General features: G+C 51.9%; 3 protein-coding genes across 10 annotated transcripts in view; 2 read left to right on the top strand and 1 right to left on the bottom strand.

Moving 5' to 3' along the window:
* Positions 1 to 1,220: 1,220 nt before the first annotated feature.
* LOC122432104 (src substrate cortactin-like) lies at positions 1,221 to 9,868 on the top strand. Of its 6 annotated transcripts, XR_006266736.1 has the most exons (5): positions 1,221 to 2,120; positions 2,325 to 2,497; positions 3,499 to 3,588; positions 4,938 to 5,048; positions 8,647 to 9,868. XR_006266736.1 is itself a non-coding variant. In XM_043453904.1 (4 exons), the coding sequence occupies exons 1-4, from the start codon at positions 2,054 to 2,056 to the stop codon at positions 8,665 to 8,667; spliced, it is 303 nt and encodes a 100-aa protein (XP_043309839.1). In that variant the 5' UTR covers positions 1,221 to 2,053; the 3' UTR covers positions 8,668 to 9,868. The 6 variants fall into 6 exon arrangements, 4 of the variants coding, with proteins under 4 accessions (XP_043309839.1, XP_043309836.1, XP_043309838.1 ...); XR_006266735.1 differs by lacking the exon at positions 3,499 to 3,588 and having other exon boundaries at positions 1,221 to 2,151; XM_043453904.1 differs by lacking the exon at positions 3,499 to 3,588 and having other exon boundaries at positions 2,394 to 2,497.
* A 5,504-nt stretch (positions 9,869 to 15,372) lies between these two features.
* LOC122431623 (liprin-alpha-1-like) overlaps positions 15,373 to 26,289 on the bottom strand; it is a 32,214-nt gene continuing 21,297 nt past the window's right edge. Inside the window, exon 7 of the mRNA XM_043452867.1 lies at positions 15,373 to 15,990. Within this exon, the coding sequence (XP_043308802.1) occupies positions 15,835 to 15,990 (156 nt within the window). The 3' untranslated portion in view covers positions 15,373 to 15,834. The remainder of the gene's footprint in view (positions 15,991 to 26,289) is intronic.
* LOC122432107 (src substrate cortactin-like) lies at positions 17,344 to 25,087 on the top strand. Of its 3 annotated transcripts, none has more exons than XM_043453907.1 (3): positions 17,344 to 17,690; positions 20,197 to 20,307; positions 22,795 to 23,218. In XM_043453907.1, the coding sequence occupies exons 1-3, from the start codon at positions 17,625 to 17,627 to the stop codon at positions 22,921 to 22,923; spliced, it is 306 nt and encodes a 101-aa protein (XP_043309842.1). In that variant the 5' UTR covers positions 17,344 to 17,624; the 3' UTR covers positions 22,924 to 23,218. The 3 variants fall into 3 exon arrangements, 1 of the variants encoding a protein (XP_043309842.1); XR_006266737.1 differs by lacking the exon at positions 22,795 to 23,218 and adding an exon at positions 24,668 to 25,087 and having other exon boundaries at positions 17,354 to 17,690; XR_006266738.1 differs by lacking the exon at positions 22,795 to 23,218 and adding an exon at positions 23,871 to 24,092 and having other exon boundaries at positions 17,354 to 17,690.

Below are 26,289 nucleotides of genomic sequence, written 5' to 3'. Positions count from 1 at the left end.
GTCCAGCATCAGGCCCTCCCCCACCCTCAGACCCTCCCCCAGCATGAGACCCTAGTCCAGCATCAGGCCCTCCCCCACCCTCAGACCCTCCCCCAGCATGAGACCCTAGTCCAGCATCAGGCCCTCCCCCACCCTCAGACCCTCCCCCGGCCTCAGGCCGTTCCCCACTATCAGGCCCCCCACCTCCAGTATGAGGCGTGGCAGCTCCACTTGTCTGATGCTCCTGAGCACGCTCAGGCAGCCCCAGAGCCGCAGGACAATGGCTCTTGCAGGAGGTGCATCTCCAGGAAGCACCTGCGGAGCAGCAGCAGCTGGGGTCTGTTTCAGGTCAAGGAGAGGCGAAGGGGCACTTGTGCAGGACGCAGCCGTGGCTGTGGGCTTGTTCCCTGACTCTGCCTCCTCCCCGTGGGGTCTCTGCTCTCCTGCTCTCTCACGGGCCCCAGGACTGTGTCCTTCCAGAGTCACAGTCGCCTTGATATCTCAAGCCCAAGTCCTGAGTTGCGTCCCAGTCTGGTGTGGTGGAGGGCTGGGAACACCCAAGCTCAAGGGCTGAAAGGATCCCAGGGGGACAGTCGGGCCCCAGCAGGGGGCAGGGCAGGGGATGAGGGTGGCCGCCCACAGAGGGCCCCGCAGCAGCACTGGAAGGACCGCCGTGATGCCTTGGCTCACTCGGGGACGCTGCCCAGCCTAGTGCTCAGAGATGTTACCGCCAGCAGCTCTGGGGACGCAGGAAGCCCGGTGAGCGACACCACGCCACATGGGCTGTGTGCGTGGGCACTGCTGACCATGGCCTCGGTTTTCATTCTGGTTCCAACTGTCCCTCCAAAGGTTGATGGGCCCCTCTTCCGAACGGCACAGATGTTTTCTTTATGTGGGTGAACGCATCCCTGCTTGTTTCTGTCGGCACTGTTGTCCCTCATCGTGTGTTTTCCTCGTTACAACCTGTACTTGCTGCTCTTCCAGTTTAAATTAGGAGCAGTCCTTATTTCCTGCATTTTCTAGTTGTCAGGGTTCATTGGGGCTTTCCAGGTGGCTCTAGTGGTAAAGATCCTGCCTGCTAATGCAAGAGATAATGAGAGATGTGGGTTCGGTCCCTGGGTCGAGAAGATGGCCTGGAGGAGGGCATGACAACCCACTCCAGTATTCTTGCCTGGAGAATCCCATGGACAGAGGAGCTAGTGGGCTACAGTCCCTGGGGTCGCAAAGAGTCAGACCCCTTGTTTACACAGTAGATAAAAATGAGGTCTGACATGTACATGCGTAAGTGTTTGTGTACGTGCATGTGTAAAGATGTGCTCAGTGACTTTAAATCCTCATTGCCCGTGACTCCTGTACTTCTTACTCTCCAGTCTGCTTTTCAACCTTGTAGTTTTCATGCAGGAACACAGTCACTTAAGCTGTTCTCTCTGTGGAAGGGAGATTTCTAAAGCATGGGCTGTCTTTGAAGACCTGAGATCAAAAACACCCCCTCCTTAATGTGTATTATTTTGTTATAATGTTATTATTCTGTTGTTGTCAGTTGAATATCGTGATCTGAATCCTGAACTTCATGTTCTTATGAAGGTAAAGATAGGAGACTGCACGAAGCAAGGATTGTCCCTGACTTGGCCCGTCTTAACTCGCCACCTCCGGGGTAGCTTGTTTTCTTTTTGGGAAGTGTAGGTAGTCTTCTTCCCAGCTCCTCAGGGGCTTGGGAGGTGGCCAGTCCTGGTTGGTGTTCTAAGTCGAACATCTGGGATTGTCATCCGGATGTGGAGTGAGGTGGCCCTCAGCTGCTTTGGGTGACAGCTGCCTGGCCTGCCCGGTTCTGTCTGCATCTTGTGATCTGTCCCGCTGCTCGTAGCGCTAAAAGTGAAAGTGACTCTTACATCCTAAGTTCTGTAAGCCTCTCACTTCACCTTTGAATGGAAAGCCAGGGTGCTTCATATTGAGAGAAACTGTCTGAATATTCCACATCTCTTGGTTCCTGGCCTAGGGTCGTCCGGGTGCAAGCCTGTTGCCTTTGTGTCCCATTTGCCTCTGGTGACGTTTATCGAGCTGACTCTCCCGGTTCATGTGTTTGGTGAACCGCGAGGAGCTGTCCTCCACGGAGTGGAATGCTGTCCACGTCGTAGCCCCAGGTGCTATAGGGGCTTGGAGATGCCTCATTGTGTGTGTTCAGACTTTCTTTTTTTCCCATTAACCTGCTTCTGATTCTGAAAACTGCTGGAGTTGGGGTCACCTGGAGGTGCAGTAAAGTGAACACAAGGGAGGCCGGGCTGGGGAGCCACCGGGGAATGACACCTCACAGATTGCAGAGATAACATCCTTGTCTCTCCTCCCAGAAAGCACAGACGCATGTCTTGGCTGTCTGTGTGACCGATTTGTTCGTCTTCCATCTCTTCCCTCCCAAGTATCCACAAGTTTCTCCCTCAGGGAGAAAGAGCTGGAAATGGGACCCAAAGCCTCTCCTGGCTACAGAGGGAAGTTTGGCGTGGAGCAGGACAGGATGGACAAGGTAAGTTCCAACCCACGTGGTGTCAGTCCTGGCGTGCTTGACCTCGCCAGGGTCAGCAGGGTCGTCTCTGAGCCCTCCCCTTCCGTTGAAAAGTTGGGAATCCACTTGTTGAGGACGAGATTTGCCAGACGGAATTCTCTCTCAATTGACCTTAGCCGAGAAGGGCTGTGCTTTCTGGAAGCTCTTCAGATTCTGAGTTGCTGGGGAGGGAGGTGTTTTGGGAAGGCTGCAGCTGGAGATCAGGTCCTACCAGAGGCCAGCTCTGTGACCAGGACAGAGGCCCACAGGCAGCCAGACTGCTGGCATGGGCGTCATGTGTTGTTCAGGCTGCAGCCTTAGTGGTTCCCATCTGCAGCCCAGAGCTGAATTTCAGCGCCTGGTTTCACGTCGAGGCTGGAAAGTCAGCCACCTAGCGTGCTGCTGTCCTTTGCACACTTGGTGACCTTCAGAGAGGACCCTGTCCTCTGGCGTCAAACCGTGGCCCACCAGGCTGAGGACAGGCAGGTCTAAGTAGGTGGGACTGAAGCTGTTAAGAGTGCAGCATCCTTTGCTGGTACTCAGGGAGGGGGCTGGATCAGCTGGGGGCTGTGTCCGCCCTGCAGAGGGGACAATAGACTGGAGCAGGTGTGCTGCATCTGCAGTGAAGCGGGTGCGCGTTTCCCAGGCTGGGTAACTTGAGATGTCTGCCTTTACTCTGTGCTGAGGTGTAAGCTGGGGTCAGATTCCTCTGTAATTCCACCCCATCTGCCTTGTGTCTGGATCGCCCTCAGCCCAGAATGACAGGGCTTGTCACACTGGTGAGCAGCACCTGCTTGAGAGAGGGGTGCCTTTCATGACCAGCCCGTCATCCCTGCTTCCCACAGTGCTCTGCCTGGTGCTGACTATCTCAGAAATAGAGTCTCGTCAGTGTGAGACCAAGGCCAATCTGGGGGAGAAAGCTGTTTTGATCAGAAAGTTGGGAGAATCACTAAGCTTTCACTCTGGCCATATTTTTGGAACAGTTCTCCCTGACTTCTTGGTGATGAAGAGTCACGCTGGCGGATCCTTTGGGCATGCTGCTGCCTCCATGTTACCTTGCTGATGTTTTCTGGGTGAGACCCCTGAAGCTGCAGATGGGTGGTCTCTGCCACAAATTTTTGGAAGCCGCGGTGCTCCAGATTGGCAGTGCTCCAGATCGGCTATTGGCTGTGGTCATCGAATCCAGCCTGGGAGGGAGAGAAAGTAACAGCTCCAGACTGGAAAATAAATCCTGCTTTGCTCCCTGGCTGTGGAAGAACGCGCGCCCTGAGCTGCCTGCAGAGTTGTCAGAGGTGGTGGTGACCCTGTGGGGGTTGGACCCTAAACGCTGCCCTGAAGTTCCGGATAAACAAGCAGGAGAGGAGTTGGTAGTGCGCTGGCAGGCCCCTCACTGTATTGAAGGAGGGGGCCAAGGTGGGGGTGATTCCCTGGGGAGGAGCTAGGCTGGACGAGCCGCCTCCTCGCCCGGCATTGGGTCATGCGTCAGTCATCTGTCCTGCATCCTCAGTGTCCACAAAGAGGTCCGTGACCACTCTCCATTCTGCCGAGGGCGCCTGCTGCCTTACTCTGAGGGTCATGCCTGGGCGACTGGAGCGGCGCAGGGCCGCTCAGCATTCGGGGTGTAAATATTTTTAGCTTCCCGGCCACCACAGGGTCTCTGGTGGCTCCTGAACTAACTGTATTGTCTTGACAGGAAGTTAGACATAGATTTTCTGTAAAGGAACAATGTTCAGAAACATCTGTATGTTCTTTGTATGTTATTTACAAAGAACCTCAGTGCTGGATGTGGGCCATGGGCCATGGCTTGCTGACCACACAGCGGGAGCTCGGGGTGGACTGCTCGGTGTGCATGTGGCCTTGAGAGGTCACCAGACCCGCTTCCCTGACTGGGGGCTGGCGGGACGGTGGCAGGCCCCACTGCACACCTGGGCGGGCTGGGTGTGTGGCAGGTGTTGACACTGAACGTGCGGTGTGCCTGAAGCATGCCATCTGTATTGCAGTTTGTGCCCTGATTTCTGGGCCACGTGCTTTGACAGTGTCCCACCTGAAAAGGGTGATCACTGCCAGCAGTCTTCCTGGAAGTGGGCTTAGGAGTCGCTGGCAGGCTGCTGGCTCTGTGGTTCTCGTTGGGGCTGGCTTTCTGGTCCTTCACACCCAGGCACCTCAGAAGGCCCCCTGTGGCTGGGGTTCTTGGGAGACTTCTGGGGAGCCTGGTGTGGAGAGGGTTCAAACACCTGACTGGGGGGCCCCAGTGTTGTGATGCCCCATGGAGTTACCTCCCTCTGGGCCGGCTTCCACGTTGAGTGATTTTGTTTACGTCACCCATGCCAACCAGAAGTGCAGGCTGCCTCAGGGTCGGGGGGCGGGTCCAGTGTGGCCATGCTGGTGGGTGTCTGATGCTTCACTTTTGCCCCTGTTTCAGTCAGCTGTCGGCCATGAGTATCAGTCAAAGCTCTCCAAGTGCTGCTTGCAGGTTGACTCCATCTGGGGGTTTCGAGGCGAGTGTGGTGTCCAGTTGGACAGAGTGGACCAGGTGAGTGAAGCGTTGTGAGCGGACAACAATCGGGGTAGTGGTTTCCCCTTGGGGGTCAGGAAGGGGGCTCCTGGGTGCTGGCCGCATGCAAGTGCTTCATTACCAAAAATGTATCGTGTGTGCCTGTCTCTGGCACGTGTGTGAAGCTCCCATGAGATGGTTTTAAGACATCAGGAGAGGACCGTGCTGGAACCCACCCCTGCTTCAAACTACCTCGGCTTTCTCACTGACCATGTAATCCCACCATGGAATTATCCGTGACATGGCTTCTGTCTACACGGGGTATCCTGTGTTGAGCTTGCCGCCAAACCCTACACAAGGGTGAGAGACCAACAGCAGGGCGGTTAGGACAGATGTCAGGCAGCTTCTGAGGTCACCTCCTGCAGAGGTCTGTAGAAGAGCCTTGGTCAGAGACCTGCTTCTCAGGTACAACACCAGCCTCAGAAACCCAAACTCACTCTTTATCAAGCAAAGGGTTGGCATACGTTTTAAGTAGGGTATCCAGTAAACGAAGAGGTCTGTGCTAGTGGGATCTTAGAGTGGAGAAAACTGTGCCAGAACCTTGAGTCCATGAAAGAGAACAAGTTGACATGGATGAACTCACCACTCAGAGCCACCATAAGAAGTATATTAGTTAGCTTGCGCTGTGGAACAAACAAGCTCAGCACCTAGTGGCTTAAAATAATGTGTATTTATTATCTCAGGTTCTTTCAGTGGGGTCAGAAATTCAGAAATGGCTTAGCTGTGCAATTCTGGCTTGGGAGTCCCTTGTGAGGTTATCGTCAAGATGTCATGTAGGGCTGCAGGTATCTGAAGGTTGTTCTGGGACTGGAAGATCAGCCTGCAAGATAGCACACTCACAGGGCTGTTGGCGGAGCCTCAGCTCCTCACCACATGGACCTCTCCTCAGGCTGCTTGAGTGTCCTCACAGCATGGCAACTGGCTTCACCCAGGGCAGGAAGTGCGAGAGAGAGTGAGGAAGAGTCTGAAATGCCTCTGATGGCCCACTTTTCAGTAGTTACATGCTGTCATTTCTGCCTTATTCTATTCACTAGATCGAGTCAGTAAGCTCGGTCCATACTTAAGGAGCAGGAGATTGGGTTCCCTTCTGAGCAGAGGAATACCCCAAAACTTGAGGACATAACTTAAAACCACCACAGCAAAACTCCAGGGACAGCAGTATTCTGGGAGCTCCTTTCGGCTTAGACCTTATGACCAACTACGGGATGGTACCAACTGTTGCTAGCCCTCTCCCCCTTCCCCAGTCAGAAAGTGGCCTCAGCTGGCTGTGTCTACAGGGCCTAAGACTTCCGGGTGTCTGCCACCGTGTCCTCACTCTGGAGATCACACTCATTCTCTTCTAAGCATCTCACACCTGGAACCCGGCATCCTGGGCAACCCAGCGACCACACCCCATCCTCTCCCACAAGTCAACTCCAGCACCAGTTTTTAAATATTTATTTGGGCACGCTGAGTCTTAGCTGCATCGTGCTGGATCTTTTAGTCACAGCACGTGGGATCTTTAGTCGTGGCACGTGGGATCTAATTCCCCGAGCAGGGATCAAACCCAGGCCCTCTGCATTGGGAGCATGGGGTCTTAGCCACTGGAGCATCAGGGAAATCCCAGTAGCATCATTTTTTGAAGCAATAAGACAAAATGAGGCTTTGATTTTATAAAGTCTCAGCCAATTCTGATAAAGAGCGCCTGGTCACATTTGCTGAGTTTTTGGCAACTCGGCAGCATGTCAAAAAATTGGGCCCAATCACACGTATAGGCTCATTCTATGATTTCCAGGACACAACAGTAAACATCAGTTCATGTTCAACAGGCCAAAAGAGAACAGCCTTTCTGTGGTTATCTACTGTTGCACAGTGAACCACCCAGAACTTAGTGGCTGCAAACAGCCACCCATTATCTCTCATCAGGCTGTGGGTCGGGGGCTGACTGGGGCTAGATGTGTGGTTGATCTCCAGTGGGGACAGTCCTGCATCCACAGTCAGCTGGTGGGTCAGCTGAGCTTGGCTGCTCAAGGGTAGCCATGGTTCATGATGGACAAGCTGGCTGCTGGCAGGGATGATGATGGGAGTCCTGTCCTCCAGCAGGCTGGCCTGGGATTGTTCACAGGGAAGTGGCCAGAGAGCAGTGCTCTCAAGGCCCTGTGAGGCTTGTCACTTTGCCTGTTTCTATTGGCCAAGCCAAGTCACAAGGCCAGCCCAGAAGCTGCAGAAATACGCTGTGTCTCTTGACGGGAAATCTTGCAAAGTAGCGTGGCAAAGGGGGCAGCTACAGGCCAGGGCAGGAGAATCATGGCCTCCTACATTCCACCCCACGTGTGGTCTTCTTGACTTGATGCTGAAGAAGAAACTGGATAGAACTCAACATCTTCCCACTGTTGTTATTGTTGTTCTATTGCTAAGTTGTTCTTACTCTTTGCAACCCCATGAACTGCAGCACCCCAGGCTTCCCTGTTCTTCACTATCTCCTAGAGTTTGCTCATGTCCATGGAGTCTGTGATGCCACCTGACCATCTCATCCTCTGTCGCCCACTTCATTTGGATAGAACTGAACATCTTCCCACTAAAAAACTCTTTGAAAACCAAAAAGGACAGCTTTGAAACAGAGTTGGAAACATCTATTTCAAGCCAAGGGCCAAAATCACACTGAATAGTGATGTGTCACAAGTGGTCTCATTAAAGTCAGGCACAATTCAAGGATGCTGTGATCACCTCTGTTAATTATCAATGCTCTGAAAGTTCTAGAATGTGCTATCGAACAAGAAAATTCAATAATAATTGTGATAGCTGAAAGAGGGAAATAAATTAGCCAGTGATTGAAGATGATATAATGGCCTACCTGAAAAACACAAAAGTATCAGCTGAAACATGGTAATAATAGAACAGCTCTGTCAGGGAGTCAGATGCTAACAACTCTCCAGAGTTATTGTTGGCAAAAGAATCAGTGTAATTCCTGGAAATTGCAGTGGAGAAAGGATGCAATCAGAAAGAGCAAGGTTGTGGGGGGAATAGAGATACCCTATGATTAAACTTAAGAGGAATAAGATACCAATCTGCACAAAAATGTAAAGTTCTACTGAGGAACGAAGGATGGAAGGAAGGGATCAGGGGAGGGAGGAAGGAAGTTTGTATAGATGGATGGATGGATGGATAAATGAACAGATGGATGATGGATGGATAAATGAACAGATGGATGATGGATGGATAAATGAACAGATGGATGGATGGATTAATGCGTGGATGGATGGAAGGGTGGTGAGACAGGTAGATGGATGGATGCGTGGTTGGATAGATGCATGGACAGATGGTGGTTGGATAGATGGATGGATTGATACAAAGATGGATGGATGGATGGGTGGATGAATGGATTAATGAGTAGATAATAGTAGATGGATGGACAGATGACTGACTGACTGGATGGATGGGTGGATGGATGGATGGATGAATTAGTGAGTGGATGGATGGATGGATTTGTGAGTAGATGGATGGATGAACAGATGGCTGGCTGGCTGGCTGGCTGGCTAGGTGGATGAACAGAGGATGGAATGAATAATGTTTACATGTGTTTACACTCCAATTCTAGAAACATCTTCTAGGAAATTAAGTAGGAGCTGGGCGATCATTGTTTTCTCCAGAACAGTGACAAGTGTTTGGAAACGGCCTAAGTGCTCATCAGTGAGGGGTGAGGTGCAATCTGTGGACACCCCACAAGGAACAGCCCTCCCCCTCCTTCCTGCCACCTTCAGCTGCCGCCGCCCCAGGACTGACTCGTCTGTGTGTGTTTCCAGTTTACCCGCACTAATGCTACAGGTGATTATACAGCGTCCAGAATACGAGAAAGACATTTTGAACTCGATGCGATCTTTAATCTGTTTAAAGTTGTTGTATGGCCCCTAAGGTATTTTATTACAGACTTTTAAATTAGTGAAAAATTCATGAATACCATAGAGAAAATGTTTTAAAATTTAATGTTTCTTCTATTTATGTAAACTTATGACTTTATTTATATACTTACTTTTTCTTGTATAGCCAGGCTATATATATCCTTTCAGATGAATTCATGTTCTGATACCTGATTTTAGTCTTTCAAATGAATGTACTGTAATGCTTGTCTGTATAAATCCTATGAACAAATATAGGGCTTTTGTAAATGATGCATTTATTGTAATTATTCTTGTTTAATTTTTAAATGATAAACCATGAGAGAAGGGGTTTTCCTGCAATTGTAAAATCATCATGACACGGTGTGCATTATCCTTCCAGAATGTAACCGAGCTCTCCAACACTCACTCTGAAATGAGCGAACTTAATTTCAACCAATTGTTCTATTTTAACGACTGACCTAAACTGTACTTTTTCTAGCAAGAAATGCTTTTTCTCTGCAGAGTGAAGCGATTTAAAAGTACTGGGTGTTGAATGTGAGCTTCTAGTGAAGTCTGGGCTGAAAGCATGACTAGAAGACGACTATGACAATCTCTCCCGTGACCTGGTCTCTGAGGACCCGGGTCCCTCTCTCCGCTGAGACTCTTCGGGGACCAATCGCGATGCCCTGCACCCGCTGCAGAGCCGGTGCGCTGGACGGTGAAGGAGCCACGTCCCACAGACAGCGTAGAGCAGCTCTAACAAAGGCCTTAGTTTTCTTATGTAAAGCATCTTTTTATCTGTAAACATGTTTAAAGAATGGACCTAGGCGTACATTTGTAGATTTTGATGACATAGCCATTTTGGATTGTATAAGCAGCAAATGTAACTTTTACTCTTTCAGGAGCACATTAAAAAAGCCAGCAAGAGATGCGTTCAGATCACAGTGCGTTATTTATTATGCAGTGATGTCTCAGTAGACAGAGACGGCACGTCTCTTTACATGTGGGTTCCACCTTTAATTTACTTGTACAATTCATTGTTACCATTCTGTTTTTCTACTAATCTTTGGTGAACTTCCTGAATATGTGACGAAGTACGTACAGTCTACTTTTGAGCTATTTTTATCACAGTATTATTTATTGCTTTCTTTCAATAAAGTACTGAAGGAAAATTTCCCACTGCCAATAGAGTGTGCCGAGGGTAAGCTGTACTCTGAGAACAGACCAGAGCTGGTAATGGGAGCCCGTGTCATCGGACATTGTTAAGAGAAACTGATGGATACAATGGAAAGGCTAGAAGGCGGAAGCATAGATGTCCCCAAAGGACGACCGACCTGGTATTCATGCTCTTGGCTCTGGAGACAAGAGGCTCCATCACTTCAGCATCTGCGGGGACAGGGCCCCTCTGCTGCGGAGGCGTGGGCAGCGGGCCGAGGATGGGAACAAAGTGTGGGTGTCAAGCCTCACCGTGGATCCCAGGGCGGGGTGGCCGAGGGCAACCCTGATGCGGACCCGAATGATGCACTAGGGAGTGTGCGTGTGCACGCCTGTGTGTGGGAGCTTTTTATGTTATTTTAGTCAACAGTCTTTATTCATATATCCATAGAAACAAGAATGTAGCAAGGGGAGGTGGGAGGGAGATTCAAGAGGGAGTAGACATACGTTCATCTATGGCTAATTCATATTGGTGTATGGCAGAAATCAAGCCGATACTGCACAGCAATTATGCTTCAGAAAAAAAGAACACACCAAGGTGGTCAGGAAAGTATGAAAAAAAGCTTTCTCACAGAGATTTATAATCACAACTCTGTGTTTATCTGGGAGCAGGCTGCCCACCATCATCAGGACTTCCCCCCAGCATGAGACGTTCCCCCCCAGCATCAGACCCTCCTTCAGCGTCAGGCACTAGTCCAGCATCAGACCCTAACCAGCATCAGACCTTCCCCCAGCATCAGACCCTAGTCTAGCATCAGACCCTCCCCCAGCATCAGACCCTCCTTCAGCGTCAGGCACTAGTCCAGCATCAGACCCTAACCAGCATCAGACCCTGTCTCAGCGTCAGACCCTAGTCCAGCATCAGGCCCTCGCCAAGCATCAGGCCCTCCCCAAGCATCAGGCCCTCCTCCAGCGTCAGACCCTCCCCCAGCGTCAGGCCCTAGTCCAGCATCAGACCTTCCCCCAGCATCAGACCCTACCCCAGCATCACACCCTGTTTCAGCATCAAGCCTTGTCCATCATCAGACCCTACCCAGCATCAGACCTTACCCCAGCATCACACCCTCCTCCAGAGTCAGACCCTCCCCCAGCATCAGGCCCTATTCCAGCATCAGACCTTCCCCCAGCATTAGACCCTCCCCCAGCATCACACCCTGTCTCAGCATCAGGCCTTGTCCAGCATCAGACCCTACCCAGCATCATACCTTCCCCCAGCATCAGACCCTCCCCCAGCATCAGGCCCTAGTCCAGCGTCAGACCCTCCCCCAGCATCAGATCTTACCCCAGCATCACACCCTCCTCCAGAGTCAGACCCTCCCCCAGCATCAGGCCCTAGTCCAGCATCAGACCCTCCCCCAGCATCAGATCCTAGTCCAGAGTCAGGCCCTCCCCCAGCATCAGACCCTCCCCCAGAATCAGACCCTCCCCCAGCATCAGGCACTCCTCCAGCATCAGACCTTCGCCCAGCATCAGGCCCTAGTTCAGCATCAGAGGTTGCCCCCCAGCATCAGTCATTTCCCCCAGCATGAGGCCCTAGTCCAGCATCAGACCCTAGTCCAGCATCAGACATTCCCCCCCAGCATCAGACCCTAGTCCAGCATCAGGCCCTCCCCCAGCATCAGACCCTCCCCCAGAATCAGACCCTCCCCCAGCATCAGGCACTCCTCCAGCATCAGACCCTCGCCCAGCATCAGGCCCTAGTCCAGCATCAGACATTCCCCCCCAGCATCAGTCGTTTCCCCCAGCATCAGGCCCTAGTCCAGCATCAGACCCTAGTCCAGCATCAGACATTCCCCCCCAGCATCAGGCCCTAGTCCAGTATCAGGCCCTAGTCCAACATCAGACCCTAACCAGCATCAGGCACTCCTCCAGCATCAGACCCTCGCCCAGCATCAGGCCCTAGTCCAGCATCAGAGGTTGCCCCCCAGCATCAGTCGTTTCCCCCCAGCATGAGGCCCTAGTCCAGTATCAGGCCCTCCGCCAGCATCAGACCCTCGCCCAGCTTCAGGCCCTCCCCCAGCATGAGGCCCTAGTCTAGCATCAGACCCTCGCCCAGCATCAGGCCCTCCTCCAGCATCAGGCCCTCCTCCAGCATCAGACCCTCCCCAGCATCAGACCCTCCCCAGCATTAGGCCCTCCTCCAACATCAGGCCCTAGTCCAGAATCAGACCTTCCCCAGCATTAGATCCTCCCCCAGGATCAGATCCTAGTCCAGCATCAGATGTTCCCCACAATCATCAGGCCCTAGTCCAGCATCATACCTTCCCCCAGAATCAGACCTTCCCACAGCGACAGGGACCTCCCGCATCAGACCCTCCCCCAGCATGAGACCCTAGTCCAGCATCAGGCCCTCCCCCAGCATGAGACCCTAGTCCAGCATCAGGCCCTCCCCCACCCTCAGACCCTCCCCCGGCCTCAGGCCGTTCCCCACTGTCAGGCCCCCCACCTCCAGTATGAGGCGTGGCAGCTTCACTTGTCTGATGCTCCTGAGCACACTCAGGCAGCCCCAGAGCCGCAGGACAATGACTCTTGCAGGAGGTGCATCTCCAGGAAGCACCTGCGGAGCAGCAGCAGCTGGGGTCTGTTTCAGGTCAAGGAGAGGCAAAGGGGCACTTGTGCAGGAGGCAGCCGTGGCTGTGGGCACGTTCCCCGACTCTGCTTCCTCCCCGTGGGGGCTCTGCTCTCCTGCTCTCTCACAGGCCCCAGGACTGTGTCCTTCCAGAGTCACAGTCGCCTTGATATCTCAAGCCCAAGTCCTGAGTTGCGTCCCAGTCTGGTGTGGTGGAGGGCTGGGAACACCCAAGCTCAAGGGCTGAAAGGATCCCAGGGGGACAGTCGGGCCCCAGCGGGCGGCGGGGCAGGGGATGACGGTGGCCGCCCACAGATGGCCCCGCAGCAGCACTGGAAGGACAGCAGTGATGCCTTAGCTCACTCGGGACGCTGCCCGGCCTAACACTCAGAGATGTTACCGCCAGCAGCTCTGGGGACGCAGGAAGCCCGGTGAGTGACACCACGCCACATGGGCTGTGTGTGTGGGCACTGCTGACCATGGCCTCGGTTTTCATTCTGGTTCCAACTGTCCCTCCAAGGGTTGACAGGCTCCTCTTCCGAATGGCACAGATGTTTTCTTTATGTGGGTGAATGCATCCCTGCTTGTTTCTGTCGGCAATGTTATCCCTCATCGTGTGTTTTCCTCGTTACAACCTGTACTTGCTGCTCTTCCAGTTTAAATTAGGAGCAGTCCTTATTTTCTGCATTTTCTAGTTGTCAGGGTTCATTGGGGCTTTCCAGGTGGCTCTAGTGGTAAAGATCCTGCCTGCCAAAGCAAGAGATAATGAGAGATGTGGGTTCGGTCCCTGGGTCGAGAAGATGGCCTGGAGGAGGGCATGACAACCCACTCCAGTATTCCTGCCTGGAGAATCCCATGGACAGAGGAGCTAGTGGGCTACAGTCCCTGGAGTCGCAAAGAGTCAGACACAACTGAAGCAGGTTAGCACACACCCAGGCTTTAGTTCAGTCACTCAGTTGTGTCCGACTCTTTGCCACTGTGTGGACTGCAGCACTCCAGGCTTTCCTGTCCTTCACTATCTCCTGGAGTTTGCTCAAACTCATGTCCATTCAATCAGTGATGGCATAGAACCATCTCATTCCTGTTGCATCCACCAGAGAGGTGGCTGGGGCTCAGCAAAGTGCATGGTCCCACTGCGTGGGTGTGAAGCTGCCCTCACCACTCCCTGACCGCGTGACCATCACTGTGTCTTCCTCTGTAAATCGGGAGGTGGCAGCACCTGCTTGGGAACGGGCACATCCAGCATCTGGTATATGATCAATGCACCACCATCTCAGCGTTGTATTTATTTATAAGAGGGATAGCATTTAATAACCTGCTCCTTTTTCTCTCTTGTCACTTAACTGTGGTCCAGACCACATCGGGTTTACATACCCCTGTAATTCCCACACCCAGCACAAACAAGACACTCACACATATCTGCCTGAAGAGGCATGAACATACTCTGTCCTCAAGCAGATGAAGCTGAGTGAGATGGGGCCTGATGATAAAACTGTGTGATGAGGAGACCCGAGGAGGACCTGTGTGGCTGTGGGGTGGGGTGGGGACATGGGCAGAACCCCTGAGAGCTCCTGGGGATGGGGAAGTTAGCAGGAAGGAGGAGGAGGGCCTGTTCCTTGCAGGGTGTCCACAGATTGTACCTCACCCCTCCCTGATGAGCACTTGGGCCATTTCCAAACACTTGTCAGTGTTCTGGTGGAAACAATCATTGCCTAGCTCCTACTCAATCAACTTCACAGAATATGTTTCTAGCACTGGAGTATAAACATCTGCTTTATTCATTCCATCCTCCGTTCATCCACCTATCCAGCCAGCCATCTGTTCATCCATCCATCCACTCACTAATCCATCCATCCATCCACTCACAAATTCCATCCACCCATCCAGCCAGCCATCGGTTCATCAATCCATCCACTCACTAATCTATCCATCCATCCACCCACCCACCCACTCATTAACTCATCCGATCATCTCGGACCCACCGAGAAGACAGACGCCTCCTCCGCTCCTGCTCCCAGGAGGACCCCGAGCGTGAGTGACAGGAGCCTCATGGGGCAGCGGGGGAGACACAGAAGGGACATGCCTGCAGGCCCTCCTCCTCTGAACGGGGAAGCACCCACCTGGTCCTAAGGCCTCCTTGCCGGGGTGTCCAGGCCAGCCCCTTTCCTTCTTGCCAAACAAGCGGCCGATGGAGCACCTGATGCCCTTCTTCTTTGGGGCTTTGTCCATGGAGTCCTGGCTGCTGTTGATGCTGGGGTTGCCCCCGGGGCCGTCCTGAGAGTCCGTCGAGCTTTGGGGAGAGAAAACGCCCTTTAACCAGCGCCCTCATGCAAACACACACCCCTCCCCAAGACCGACTGATAGAACCGGCCACCAGCAACACCCGTGCCTCCATCTCGAGCAGACAGTGGCGTCTGCTTCACCAACCACACTCCACATAAGCAATGGGGGCTCCCGGCCACAGACATCGGCCCCAGGAAGCTGAGAGTCTCCGACTGGAGCTGCCCCCGAGGAGGGCTTGACTCCAGGCCAGCCGGTGCAGACGGCGCTCCGACCCTCCCTCAGGGACACCGCTTGTCAGGTGATGAGGCTCCCAGAGAAGTCGAGCTCCCCAGCTCTGGGCAGCTCCCCCTGCCTCCCGCAGGGTGACCGTCCCCGGCCGTGGCAGGAGAGCGACAGTCACCGTGCAGGGCTGCTGGTCAGGAGACCACTCGTGCCCTCCGTCGGGGGCTTCCTGGCTCAGGCCGGGAGTTCAGCAGGTGGTGGTCGAATGAGGACAGTGTCAGCCACAGGAGGGGACAGAGTCTCCTGAGAGGAGACCCTTGAGGAAAAGGGAGGGACCCTCACGAGCGAACCTGAGAGGCACGGGGCCATCACCATCAGGAATGCGCCCCAGATGGGCAGACCTCTAGCAGGAGCAGGAAGAAAGCTCCCACAGGAGTCTATCCGCAGAGATGGACATTTTCTAAAATCACTGAGGTCCCTGAGCTCTTCTCCCCCAGCATCTGAATTTCACCACTAAACACAGACACCGCATCCAGTGCGATTCCTTTAAAACCATTCTTCCACCTCTTTCAAGACAAGAGGCGCAGGGCTCCTGAAACTGACGAGGCGCGCAGGCCCCTTACTTGCGGGTGTCCCTGACGTCCTCCGGGCTGGCCGCGCACAGCGCCCCCGTCTGCACCTGCTCCAGCCGAAGAGACTCAGGCGAGGCAGGGCTCGAGGTTTCACACTTGATGGTGTTCTTGTCATTTTGCACCTCTTCCCGTAGAGCTGGCATCTGAGGGAATGAGCTAAGTGTAAAATTGGCTAACAAGAGACTGTGTCAAAAAAGGCAATCATTCAGGCCTTACATTATAAACACAAACATATTTGAAAATCTATTAGCTATGCTATCCGCCAAGTACAAAAAAAGGCCTTGTACTAGCTTAATGCCATCTTAAAGGACTGTCTTGTAGAGAAGCGGGGCGTGGGGCAGCGAGAGCACCTGACTGAGTGCAGAGACCCCGGACCGGAGCCTCCCTGCAGCGGGGCTCCGCCGTAAGAGACTTTCTCGATCTTTGTGTGACAGTGACATTCTGAAATGTGAAGGGGTGAGGTGGAGCATGCTCCCCGCTGCGTAGCGCGAGTGCCCTGCTTCTGTGGGCTGGCCTTGCTTCTGTGTCGTCTGGTCCCTTGTTTACACAGTAGATAAAAATGAGGTCTGACATGTACATGCGTAAGTGTTTGTGTACGTGCATGTGTAAAGATGTGCTCAGTGACTTTAAATCCTCATTGCCCGTGACTCCTGTACTTCTTACTCTCCAGTCTGCTTTTCAACCTTGTAGTTTTCATGCAGGAACACAGTCACTTAAGCTGTTCTCTCTGCGGAAGGGAGATTTCTAAAGCATGGGCTGTCTTTGAAGACCTGAGATCAAAAACACCCCCTCCTTAATGTGTATTATTTTGTTATAATGTTATTATTCTGTTGTTGTCAGTTGAATATCGTGATCTGAATCCTGAACTTCATGTTCTTATGAAGGTAAAGATAGGAGACTGCACGAAGCAAGGATTGTCCCTGACTTGGCCCATCTTAACTTGCCACCTCCGGGGTAGCTTGTTTTCTTTTTGGGAAGTGTAGGTAGTCTTCTTCCCAGCTCCTCAGGGGCTTGGGAGGTGGCCAGTCCTGGTTGGTGTTCTAAGCCGTACATCTGGATTGTCATCCGGATGTGGAGTGAGGTGGCCCTCAGCTGCCTTGGGTGACAGCTGCCTGGCCTGCCCGGTTCTGGCTGCATCTTGTGATCTGTCCCGCTGCTCCTAGCGCTTAAAGTGAAAGTGACTCTTACATCCTAAGTTCTGTAAGCCTCTCACTTCACCTTTGAATGGAAAGCCAGGGTGCTTCATGTTGAGAGAAACTGTCTGAATATTCCACATCTCTTGGTTCCTGGCCTAGGGTCGTCCGGGTGCAAGCCTGTTGGCTTTGTGTCCCATTTGCCTCTGGTGACGTTTATCGAGCTGACTCTCCCGGTTCATGTGTTTGGTGAACCGTGAGGAGCTGTCCTCCACGGAGTGGAATGCTGTCCACGTCGTAGCCCCAGGTGCTATAGGGGCTTGGAGATGCCTCATTGTGTGTGTTCAGACTTTCTTTTTTTCCCATTAACCTGCTTGTGATTCTGAAAACTGCTGGAGTTGGGGGCACCTGGAGGTGCAGTAAAGTGAACACAAGGGAGGCCGGGCTGGGGAGCCACCGGGGAATGACACCTCACAGATTGCAGAGATAACGTCCTTGTCTCTCCTCCCAGAAAGCACAGACGCATGTCTTGGCTGTCTGTGTGACCGATTTGTTCGTCTTCCATCTCTTCCCTCCCAAGTATCCACAAGTTGCGGGAGAATGTGTTTCAAGAACACCGGACCCTCAGGGAGAAAGAGCTGGAAATGGGACCCAAAGCCTCGCACAGCTACAGAGGGAAGTTTGGCGTGGAGCAGGACAGGATGGACAAGGTAAGTTCCGACCCACGTGGTGTCAGTCCTGGCGTGCTTGACCTCGCCAGGGTCAGCAGGGTCGTCTCTCAGCCCTCCCCTTCCATTGAAAAGTTGGGAATCCACTTGTTGAGGACGAGATTTGCCAGACGGAAGTCTCTCAATTGACCTTAGCCGAGAAGGGCTGTGGTTTCTGGAAGCTCTTCAGATTCTGAGTTGCTGGGGAGGGAGGTGTTTTGGGAAGGCTGCAGCTGGAGATCAGGTCCTACCAGAGGCCAGCTCTGTGACCAGGACAGAGGCCCACAGCCAGCCAGACTGCTGGCATGGGCGTCATGTGTTGTTCAGGCTGCAGCCTTAGTGGTTCCCATCTGCAGCCCAGAGCTGAATTTCAGCGCCTGGTTTCACGTCGAGGCTGGAAAGTCAGCCACCTAGCGTGCTGCTGTCCTTCGCACACTTGGTGACCTTCAGAGAGGACCCTGTCCTCTGGCGTCAAACTGTGGCCCACCAGGCTGAGGACAGGCAGGTCTAAGTAGGTGGGACTGAAGCTGTTAAGAGTACAGGATCCTTTGCTGGTACTCAGAGAGGGGGCTGGATCAGCTGGGGGCTGTGTCCGCCCTGCAGAGGGGACAATAGACTGGAGCAGGTGTGCTGCATCTGCAGTGAAGCGGGTGCGCGTTTCCCAGGCTGGGTAACTTGAGATGTCTGCCTTTACTCTGTGCTGAGGTATCAGCTGGGGTGCGATTCCTCTGTAATTCCACCCCATCTGCCTTGTGTCTGGATCGCCCTCAGCCCAGAATGACAGGGCTTGTCACACTGGTGAGCCAGCACCTGCTTGAGAGAGGGGCGCCTCTCATGACCAGAGCGTCATCCCTGCTTCCCGCAGTGCTCTGCCTGGTGCTGACTATCTCAGAAATAGAGTCTCGTCAGTGTGAGACCAAGGCCAATCTGGGGGACAAAGCTGTTTTGATCAGAAAGTTGGGAGAATCACTAAGCTTTCACTCTGGCCATATTTTTGGAACAGTTCTCCCTGACTTCTTGGTGATGAAGACTCACGCTGGCGGATCCTTTGGGCTTGCTGCTGCCTCCATGTTACCTTGCTGATGTTTTCTGGGTGAGACCCCTGAAGCTGCAGATGGGTGGTCTCTGCCACAAGTTTTTGGAGGCCGCCGTGCTCCAGATCGGCTATTGGCTGTGGGCATCGAATCCAGCCTGGGAGGGAGAGAAAGTAACAGCTCCAGACTGGAAAATAAATCCTGCTTTGCTCCCTGGCTGTGGAAGAACGCACGCCCTCAGCTGCCTGCAGAGTTGTCAGAGGTGGTGGTGACCCTGTGGGGGTTGGACCCTAAACGCTGCCGCTGAAGTTCCGGATAAACAAGCAGGAGAGGAGTTGGTAGTGCGCTGGCAGGCCCCTCACTGTATTGAAGGAGGGGGCCAAGGTGGGGGTGATTCCCTGGGGAGGAGCTAGGCTGGACGAGCCACCTCCTCGCCCGGCCTACAGTATTGAGGAGAGGTCAGGTGGGGGTGATTCCTGGGGAGGAGCTAGCATGACGAGCCGCCTCCTCGCGCCGGACCATTGGGTCATGGCGTCATCATCTGTCTGCCTCCTCATGTCCACAAAGACCGTGACGCACTCTCCATTCTGCGCAGGGCGCCTGCTGCTTACTCTGAGGGTCATGGCCTGCGCTGGATGAGCCGGGGCCGGCCGCTCAGCTTCGGCTTGGTTAAATATTTTTTAGCTTCCCTGACGCCACCACAGGGTCTCTGGTGGCTTCCTGATACTACTCTGTATTGTCTTGAACGAAGTTACGACATAGATTTTCTGTTGAAACAATGTTTCAAGAAACACCTGTAATCTTCCTTTGTATGTTATTTACGAGAACCTCAGTGCTGGATGTGGGCATGCGGCTATGGCTTGCTGACCACACAGTGGGATCGGGGTGGACTGCTCGTGTGCATGTGGCCTTGAGAGGTCACCAGACCCGCTTCCCTGACTGGGGGGTGGCGGGACGGTGGCAGGCCCCACTGCACACCTGGGCGGGCTGGGTGTGTGGCAGGTGTTGACACTGAATGTGCGGTGTGCCTGAAGCATGCCATCTGTATTGCAGTTTGTGCCCTGATTTCTGGGCCACGTGCTTTGACAGTGTCCCACCTGAAAAGGGTGATCACTGCCAGCAGTCTTCCTGGAAGTCGACTTAGGAGTCGTTGGCAGGCTGCTGGCTCTGTGGTTCTGGTTGGGGCTGGCTTCCTGGTTCTTCACACCCAGGCACCTCAGAAGGCCCCCTGTGGCTGGGGTTCTTGGGAGACTTCTGGGGAGCCTGGTGTGGAGAGGGTTCAAACACCTGACTGGGGGGCCCTGGTGTTGTGATGCCCCGTGGAATTACCTCCCTCTGGGCCGTCTTCCACGTTGACTGATTTTGTTTGCATCACCCATGCCGACTAGAAGTGCAGGCTGCCTCAGGGTCGGGGGGCGGGTCTAGTGTGGCCATGCTGGTGGGCGTCTGATGCTTCACTTTTGCCCCTGTTTCAGTCAGCTGTCGGCCATGAGTATCAGTCAAAGCTCTCCAAGTGCTGCTTGCAGGTTGACTCCATCTGGGGGTTTGGAGGCGAGTGTGGTGTCCAGTTGGACAGAGTGGACCAGGTGAGTGAAGCGTTGTGAGCAGACAAGAATCGGGGTAGTGGTTTCCCCTTGGGGGTCAGGAAGGGGGCTCCTGGGTGCTGGCCGTGTGCAAGTGCTTCATTACCAAAAATGTATCGTGTGTGCCTGTCTCTGGCACGTGTGTGAAGCTCCCATGAGATGGTTTTAAGACATCAGGAGAGGACCGTGCTGGAACCCACCCCTGCTTCAAACTGCCTCGGCTTTCTCACTGACCATGTAATCCCACCATGGAATCATCCGTGACATGGCTTCTGTCTACACGGGGTATCCTGTGTTGAGCTTGCCGCCAACCCTACACAAGGGTGAGAGACCAACAGCAGGGCGGTTAGGACAGATGTCAGGCAGCTTCTGAGGTCTTCTCCTGCAGAGGTCTGTAGAAGAGCCTTGGTCAGAGACCTGCTTCTCAGGTACAACACCAGTCTCAGAAACCCAAACTCACTCTTTATCAAGCAAAGGGTTGGCATACCTTTTAAGTAGGGTATCCAGTAAACGAAGAGGTTTGTGCTAGTGGGATCTTAGAGTGGAGAAAACTGTGCCAGAATCTTGAGTCCATGAAAGAGAACAAGTTGACATGGATGAACTCCCCACTGAGAGCCACCATAAGAAGTATATTAGTTAGCTTGCACTGTGGAACAAACAACCTCAGCACCTAGTGGCTTAAAATAATGTGTATTTATTATCTCAGGTTCTTTCAGTGGGGTCAGAAATTCAGAAATGGCTTAGCTGTGCAATTCTGGCTTGGGAGTCCCTTGTGAGGTTATCGTCAAGATGTCATGTAGGGCTTCAGGTATCTGAAGGTTGTTCTGGGACTGGAAGATCAGCCTGCAAGATAGCACACTCACAGGGCTGTTGGCGGAGCCTCAGCTCCTCACCACATGGACCTCTCCTCAGGCTGCTTGAGTGTCCTCACAGTGTGGCAACTGGCTTCACCCAGGGCAGGAAGTCCGAGAGAGAGTGAGGAAGAGTCTGAAATGCCTCTGATGGCCCACTTTTCAGTAGTTACATGCTGTCATTTCTGCCTTATTCTATTCACTAGAAGCGAGTCCCTAAGCTCGGTCCATACTTAAGGAGCAGGAGATTGGTTTCCCTTCTGAGCAGAGGAATACCCCAAAACTTGAGGACATAATTTAAAACCACCACAGCAAAACTCCAGGGACAGCAGTATTCTGGGAGCTTCTTTCGACTTAGACCTTATGACCAACTACGGGATGGTACCAACTGTTGCTAGCCCTCTCCCCCCTCCCCAGTCAGAAAGTGGCCTCAGCTGGCTGTGTCTACAGGGCCTAAGACTTCCGGGTGTCTGCCACCGTGTCCTCACTCTGGAGATCACACTCATTCTCTTCTAAGCATCTCACACCTGGAACCCGGCATCCTGGGCAACCCAGCGACCACACCCCATCCTCTCCCACAAGTCAACTCCAGCACCAGTTTTTAAATATTTATTTGGGCACGCTGAGTCTTAGCTGCATCGTGCTGGATCTTTTAGTCACAGCCCGTGGGATCTTTAGTCATCGCACGTGGGATCTAACTCCCCGAGCAGGGATCAAACCCAGGCCCTCTGCATTGGGAGCATGGGGTCTTAGCCACTGGAGCATCAGGGAAATCCCAGTAGCATCATTTTTTGAAGCAATAAGACAAAATGAGGCTTTGATTTTATAAAGTCTCAGCCAATTCTGATCAAGAGTGCCTGGTCACATTTGCTGAGTTTTTGGCAACTCGGCAGCATGTCAAAAAATTGGGCCCAATCACACGTACAGGCTCATTCTATGATTTCCAGGACACAACAGTAAACATCAGTTCATGTTCAACAGGCCAAAAGAGAACAGCCTTTCTGTGGTTATCTACTGTTGCACAGAGAACCGCCCAGAACTTAGTGGCTGCAAACAGCCACCCATTATCTCTCAGCAGGCTGTGGGCCGGGGGCTGAGTGGGGCTAGATGTGTGGTCGATCTCCAGTGGAGACAGTCCTGCATCCACAGTCAGCTGGTGGGTCAGCTGAGCTTGGCTGCTCAAGGGTAGCCATGGTTCATGATGGACAAGCTGGCTGCTGGCAGGGATGATGATGGGAGTCCTGTCCTCCAGCAGGCTGGCCTGGGATTGTTCACAGGGAAGTGGCCAGAGAGCAGTGCTCTCAAGGCCCTGTGAGGCTTGTCACTTTGCCTGTTTCTATTGGCCAAGCCAAGTCACAAGGCCAGCCCAGAAGCTGCAGAAATACGCTGTGTCTCTTGACGGGAAATGTTGCAAAGTAGCGTGGCAAAGGGGGCAGCTACAGGCCAGGGCAGGAGAATCATGGCCTCCTACATTCCACCCCACATGTGGTCTTCTTGACTTGATGCTGAAGAATAGATTGGATAGAACTCAACATCTTCTCACTGTTGTTATTGTTGTTCTATTGCTAAGTTGTTCTTACTCTTTGCAACCCCATGAACTGCAGCACCCCAGGCTTCCCTGTTCTTCACTATCTCCTAGAGTTTGCTCATGTCCATGGAGTCTGTGATGCCACCTGACCACCTCATCCTCTGTCGCCCACTTCATTTGGATAGAACTGAACATCTTCCCACTAAAAAACTCTTTAAAAACCAAAAAGGACAGCTTTGAAACAGAGTTGGAAACATCTATTTCAAGCCAAGGGCCAAAATCACACTGAATAGTGATGTGTCACAAGTGGTCTCATTAAAGTCAGGGACAATTCAAGGATGCTGTGATCACCTCTGTTAATTATCAATGCTCTGAAAGTTCTAGAATGTGCTATCGAACAAGAAAATTCAATAATAATTGTGATAGCTGAAAGAGGGAAATAAATTAGCCAGTGATTGAAGATGATATAATGGCCTACCTGAAAAACACAAAAGTATCAGCTGAAACATGGTAATAATAGAACAGCTCTGTCAGGGAGTCAAATGCTAACAACTCTCTAGAGTTATTGTTGGCAAAATAATCAGTGTAATTCCTGGAAATTGCCGTGGAGAAAGGATGCAATCAGAAAGAGCAAGGTTGTGGGGGGAATAGAGATACCCTATGATTAAACTTAAGAGGAATAAGATACCAATCTGCACAAAAATGTAAAGTTCTACTGAGGAACGAAGGATGGAAGGAAGGGATCAGGGGAGGGAGGGAGGAAGTTTGTATAGATGGATGGATGGATGGATAAATGAACAGATGGATGATGGATGGATAAATGAACAGATGGATGGATGGATTAATGCGTGGATGGATGGAAGGGTGGTGAGACAGGTAGATGGATGGATGGGTGGTTGGATAGATGCATGGACAGATGGTGGTTGGATAGATGGATGGATTGATACACAGATGGATGGATGGATGGGTGGATGAATGGATTAATGAGTAGATAATAGTAGATGGATGGACAGATGACTGGCTGACTGGATGGATGGGTGGATGGATGGATGGATGAATTAGTGAGTGGATGGATGGATGGATTTGTGAGTAGATGGATGGATGAACAGATGGCTGGCTGGCTGGCTAGGTGGATGAACAGAGGATGGAATGAATAATGTTTACATATGTTTACACTCCAATTCTAGAAACATCTTCTAGGAAATTAAGTAGGAGCTGGGCGATGATTGTTTTCTCCAGAACAGTGACAAGTGTTTGGAAACGGCCTAAGTGCTCATCAGTGAGGGGTGAGGTGCAATCTGTGGACACCCCACAAGGAACAGCCCTTCCCCTCCTTCCTGCCACCTTCAGCAGCCGCCGCCCCAGGACTGACTCGTCTGTGTGTGTTTCCAGTTTACCCGCACTAATGCTACAGGATACAGCGTCCAGAATACGACAAAGACATTTTGAACTCGATGCGATCTTTAATCTGTTTAAAGTTGTTGTATGGCCCCTAAGGTATTTTATTACAGACTTTTTAATTAGTGAGAAATTCATGAATACCATAGAGAAAATGTTTTAAAATTTAATGTTTCTTATATTTATGTAAACTTATGACTTTATTTATATACTGACTTTTTCTTGTATAGCCAGGCTATATATATCCTTTCAGATCAATTCATGTTCTGATACGTGATTTTAGTCTTTCAAATGAATGTACTGTAATGCTTGTCTGTATAAATCCTATGAACAAATATAGGGCTTTTGTAAATGATGCATTTATTGTAATTATTCTTGTTTAATTTTTAAATGATAAACCATGAGAGAAGGGGTTTTCCTGCAATTGTAAAATCATCATGACACGGTGTGCATTATCCTTCCAGAATGTAACCGAGCTCTCCAACACTCACTCTGAAATGAGCGAACTTACTTTCAACCAATTGTTCTATTTTAACGACTGACCTAAACTGTACTTTTTCTAGCAAGAAATGCTTTTTCTCTGCAGAGTGAAGCGATTTAAAAGTACTGGGTGTTGAATGTGAGCTTCTAGTGAAGCTTGGGCTGAAAGCATGGCTAGAAGACGACTATGACAATCTCTCCCGTGACCTGGTCTCTGAGGACCCGGGTCCCTCTCTCCGCTGAGACTCTTCGGGGACCAATCGCGATGCCCTGCACCCGCTGCAGAGCCGGTGCGCTGGACGGTGAAGGAGCCACGTCCCACAGACAGCATAGAGCAGCTCTAACAAAGGCCTTAGTTTTCTTATGTAAAGCATCTTTTTATCTGTAAACATGTTTAAAGAATGGACCTAGGCGTACATTTGTAGATTTTGATGACATAGCCATTTTGGATTGTATAAGCAGCAAATGTAACTTTTACTCTTTCAGGAGCACATTAAAAAAGCCAGCAAGAGATGCGTTCAGATCACAGTGCGTCATTTATTATGCAGTGATATCTCAGTAGACAGAGACAGCACGTCTCTTTACATGTGGGTTCCACCTTTAATTTACTTGTACAATTCATTGTTACCATTCTGTTTTTCTACTAATCTTTGGTGAACTTCCTGAATATGTGACGAAGTACGTACAGTCTACTTTTGAGCTATTTTTATCACAGTATTATTTATTGCTTTCTTTCAATAAAGTACTGAAGGAAAATTTCCCACTGCCAATAGAGTGTGCCGAGGGTAAGCTGTACTCTGAGAACAGACCAGAGCTGGTAATGGGAGCCTGTGTCATCGGACATTGTTAAGAGAAACGGATGGATACAATGGAAAGGCTAGAAGGCGGAAGCATAGATGTCCCCAAAGGACGACCGACCTGGTATTCATGCTCTTGGCTCTGGAGACAAGAGGCTCCATCACTTCAGCACCTGCGGGGACAGGGCCCCTCTGCTGCGGAGGCGTGGGCAGCGGGCCGAGGATGGGAACAAAGTGCGGGTGTCAAGCCTCACTGTGGATCCCAGGGCGGGGTGGCCGAGGGCAACCCTGATGCGGACCCGAATGATGCACTAGGGAGTGTGCGTGTGCACGCCTGTGTGTGGGAGCTTTTTATGTTATTTTAGTCAACAGTCTTTATTCATATATCCATAGAAACAAGAATGTAGCAAGGGGAGGTGGGAGGGAGATTCAAGAGGGAGGAGACATACATTCATCTATGGCTAATTCATATTGATGTATGGCAGAAATCAAGCCGATACTGCACAGCAATTATGCTTCAGAAAAAAAGAACACAGCAAGGTGGTCAGGAAAGTATGAAAAAAAGCTTTCTCACAGAGATTTATAATCACAACTCTGTGTATATCTGGGAGCAGGCTGCCCACCATCATCAGGACTTCCCCCCAGCATCAGACGTTCCCCCCCAGCATCAGGCCCTAGTCCAGCATCAGACCCTAGTCTAGCATCAGACCCTCCCCCAGCATCAGACCCTCCTTCAGCGTCAGGCCCTAGTCCAGCATCAGACCCTAACCAGCATCAGACCTCCCCCCAGCATCAGACCTTCCCCCAGCATCAGGCCCTAGTCCAGCGTCAGACCCTTCCCCAGCATCAGATCTTACCCCAGCATCACACCCTCCTCCAGAGTCAGACCCTCCCCCAGCATCAGGCCCTAGTCCAGCATCAGACCCTCCCC

This window comes from Cervus canadensis, chromosome 30 (assembly GCF_019320065.1).
Source record: "Cervus canadensis isolate Bull #8, Minnesota chromosome 30, ASM1932006v1, whole genome shotgun sequence".
Taxonomy (NCBI): Eukaryota; Metazoa; Chordata; class Mammalia; order Artiodactyla; family Cervidae; genus Cervus; species Cervus canadensis.
This window is presented reverse-complemented; position numbering and strand designations above follow the sequence as displayed.

What these genes read in the sequence shown, in the direction of transcription:
- LOC122432107 (XM_043453907.1), top strand. Translation starts at nt 17,625, where the DNA reads ATGGGACCCAAAGCCTCGCACAGCTACAGAGGGAAGTTTGGCGTGGAG. An exon ending in AGCAGGACAGGATGGACAAG is followed by an intron (nt 17,691 to 20,196) that starts GTAAGTTCCGAC and finishes CCCCTGTTTCAG; the next exon opens with TCAGCTGTCGGCCATGAGTA. An exon ending in AGTTGGACAGAGTGGACCAG is followed by an intron (nt 20,308 to 22,794) that starts GTGAGTGAAGCG and finishes ACTATCTCCTAG; the next exon opens with AGTTTGCTCATGTCCATGGA.
- LOC122432104 (XM_043453901.1), top strand. Translation starts at nt 2,054, where the DNA reads ATGTGTTTGGTGAACCGCGAGGAGCTGTCCTCCACGGAGTGGAATGCT. An exon ending in TGTCCACGTCGTAGCCCCAG is followed by an intron (nt 2,121 to 2,324) that starts GTGCTATAGGGG and finishes CTCTCCTCCCAG; the next exon opens with AAAGCACAGACGCATGTCTT. An exon ending in AGTTGGACAGAGTGGACCAG is followed by an intron (nt 5,049 to 9,448) that starts GTGAGTGAAGCG and finishes TTTTCTCTGCAG; the next exon opens with AGTGAAGCGATTTAAAAGTA.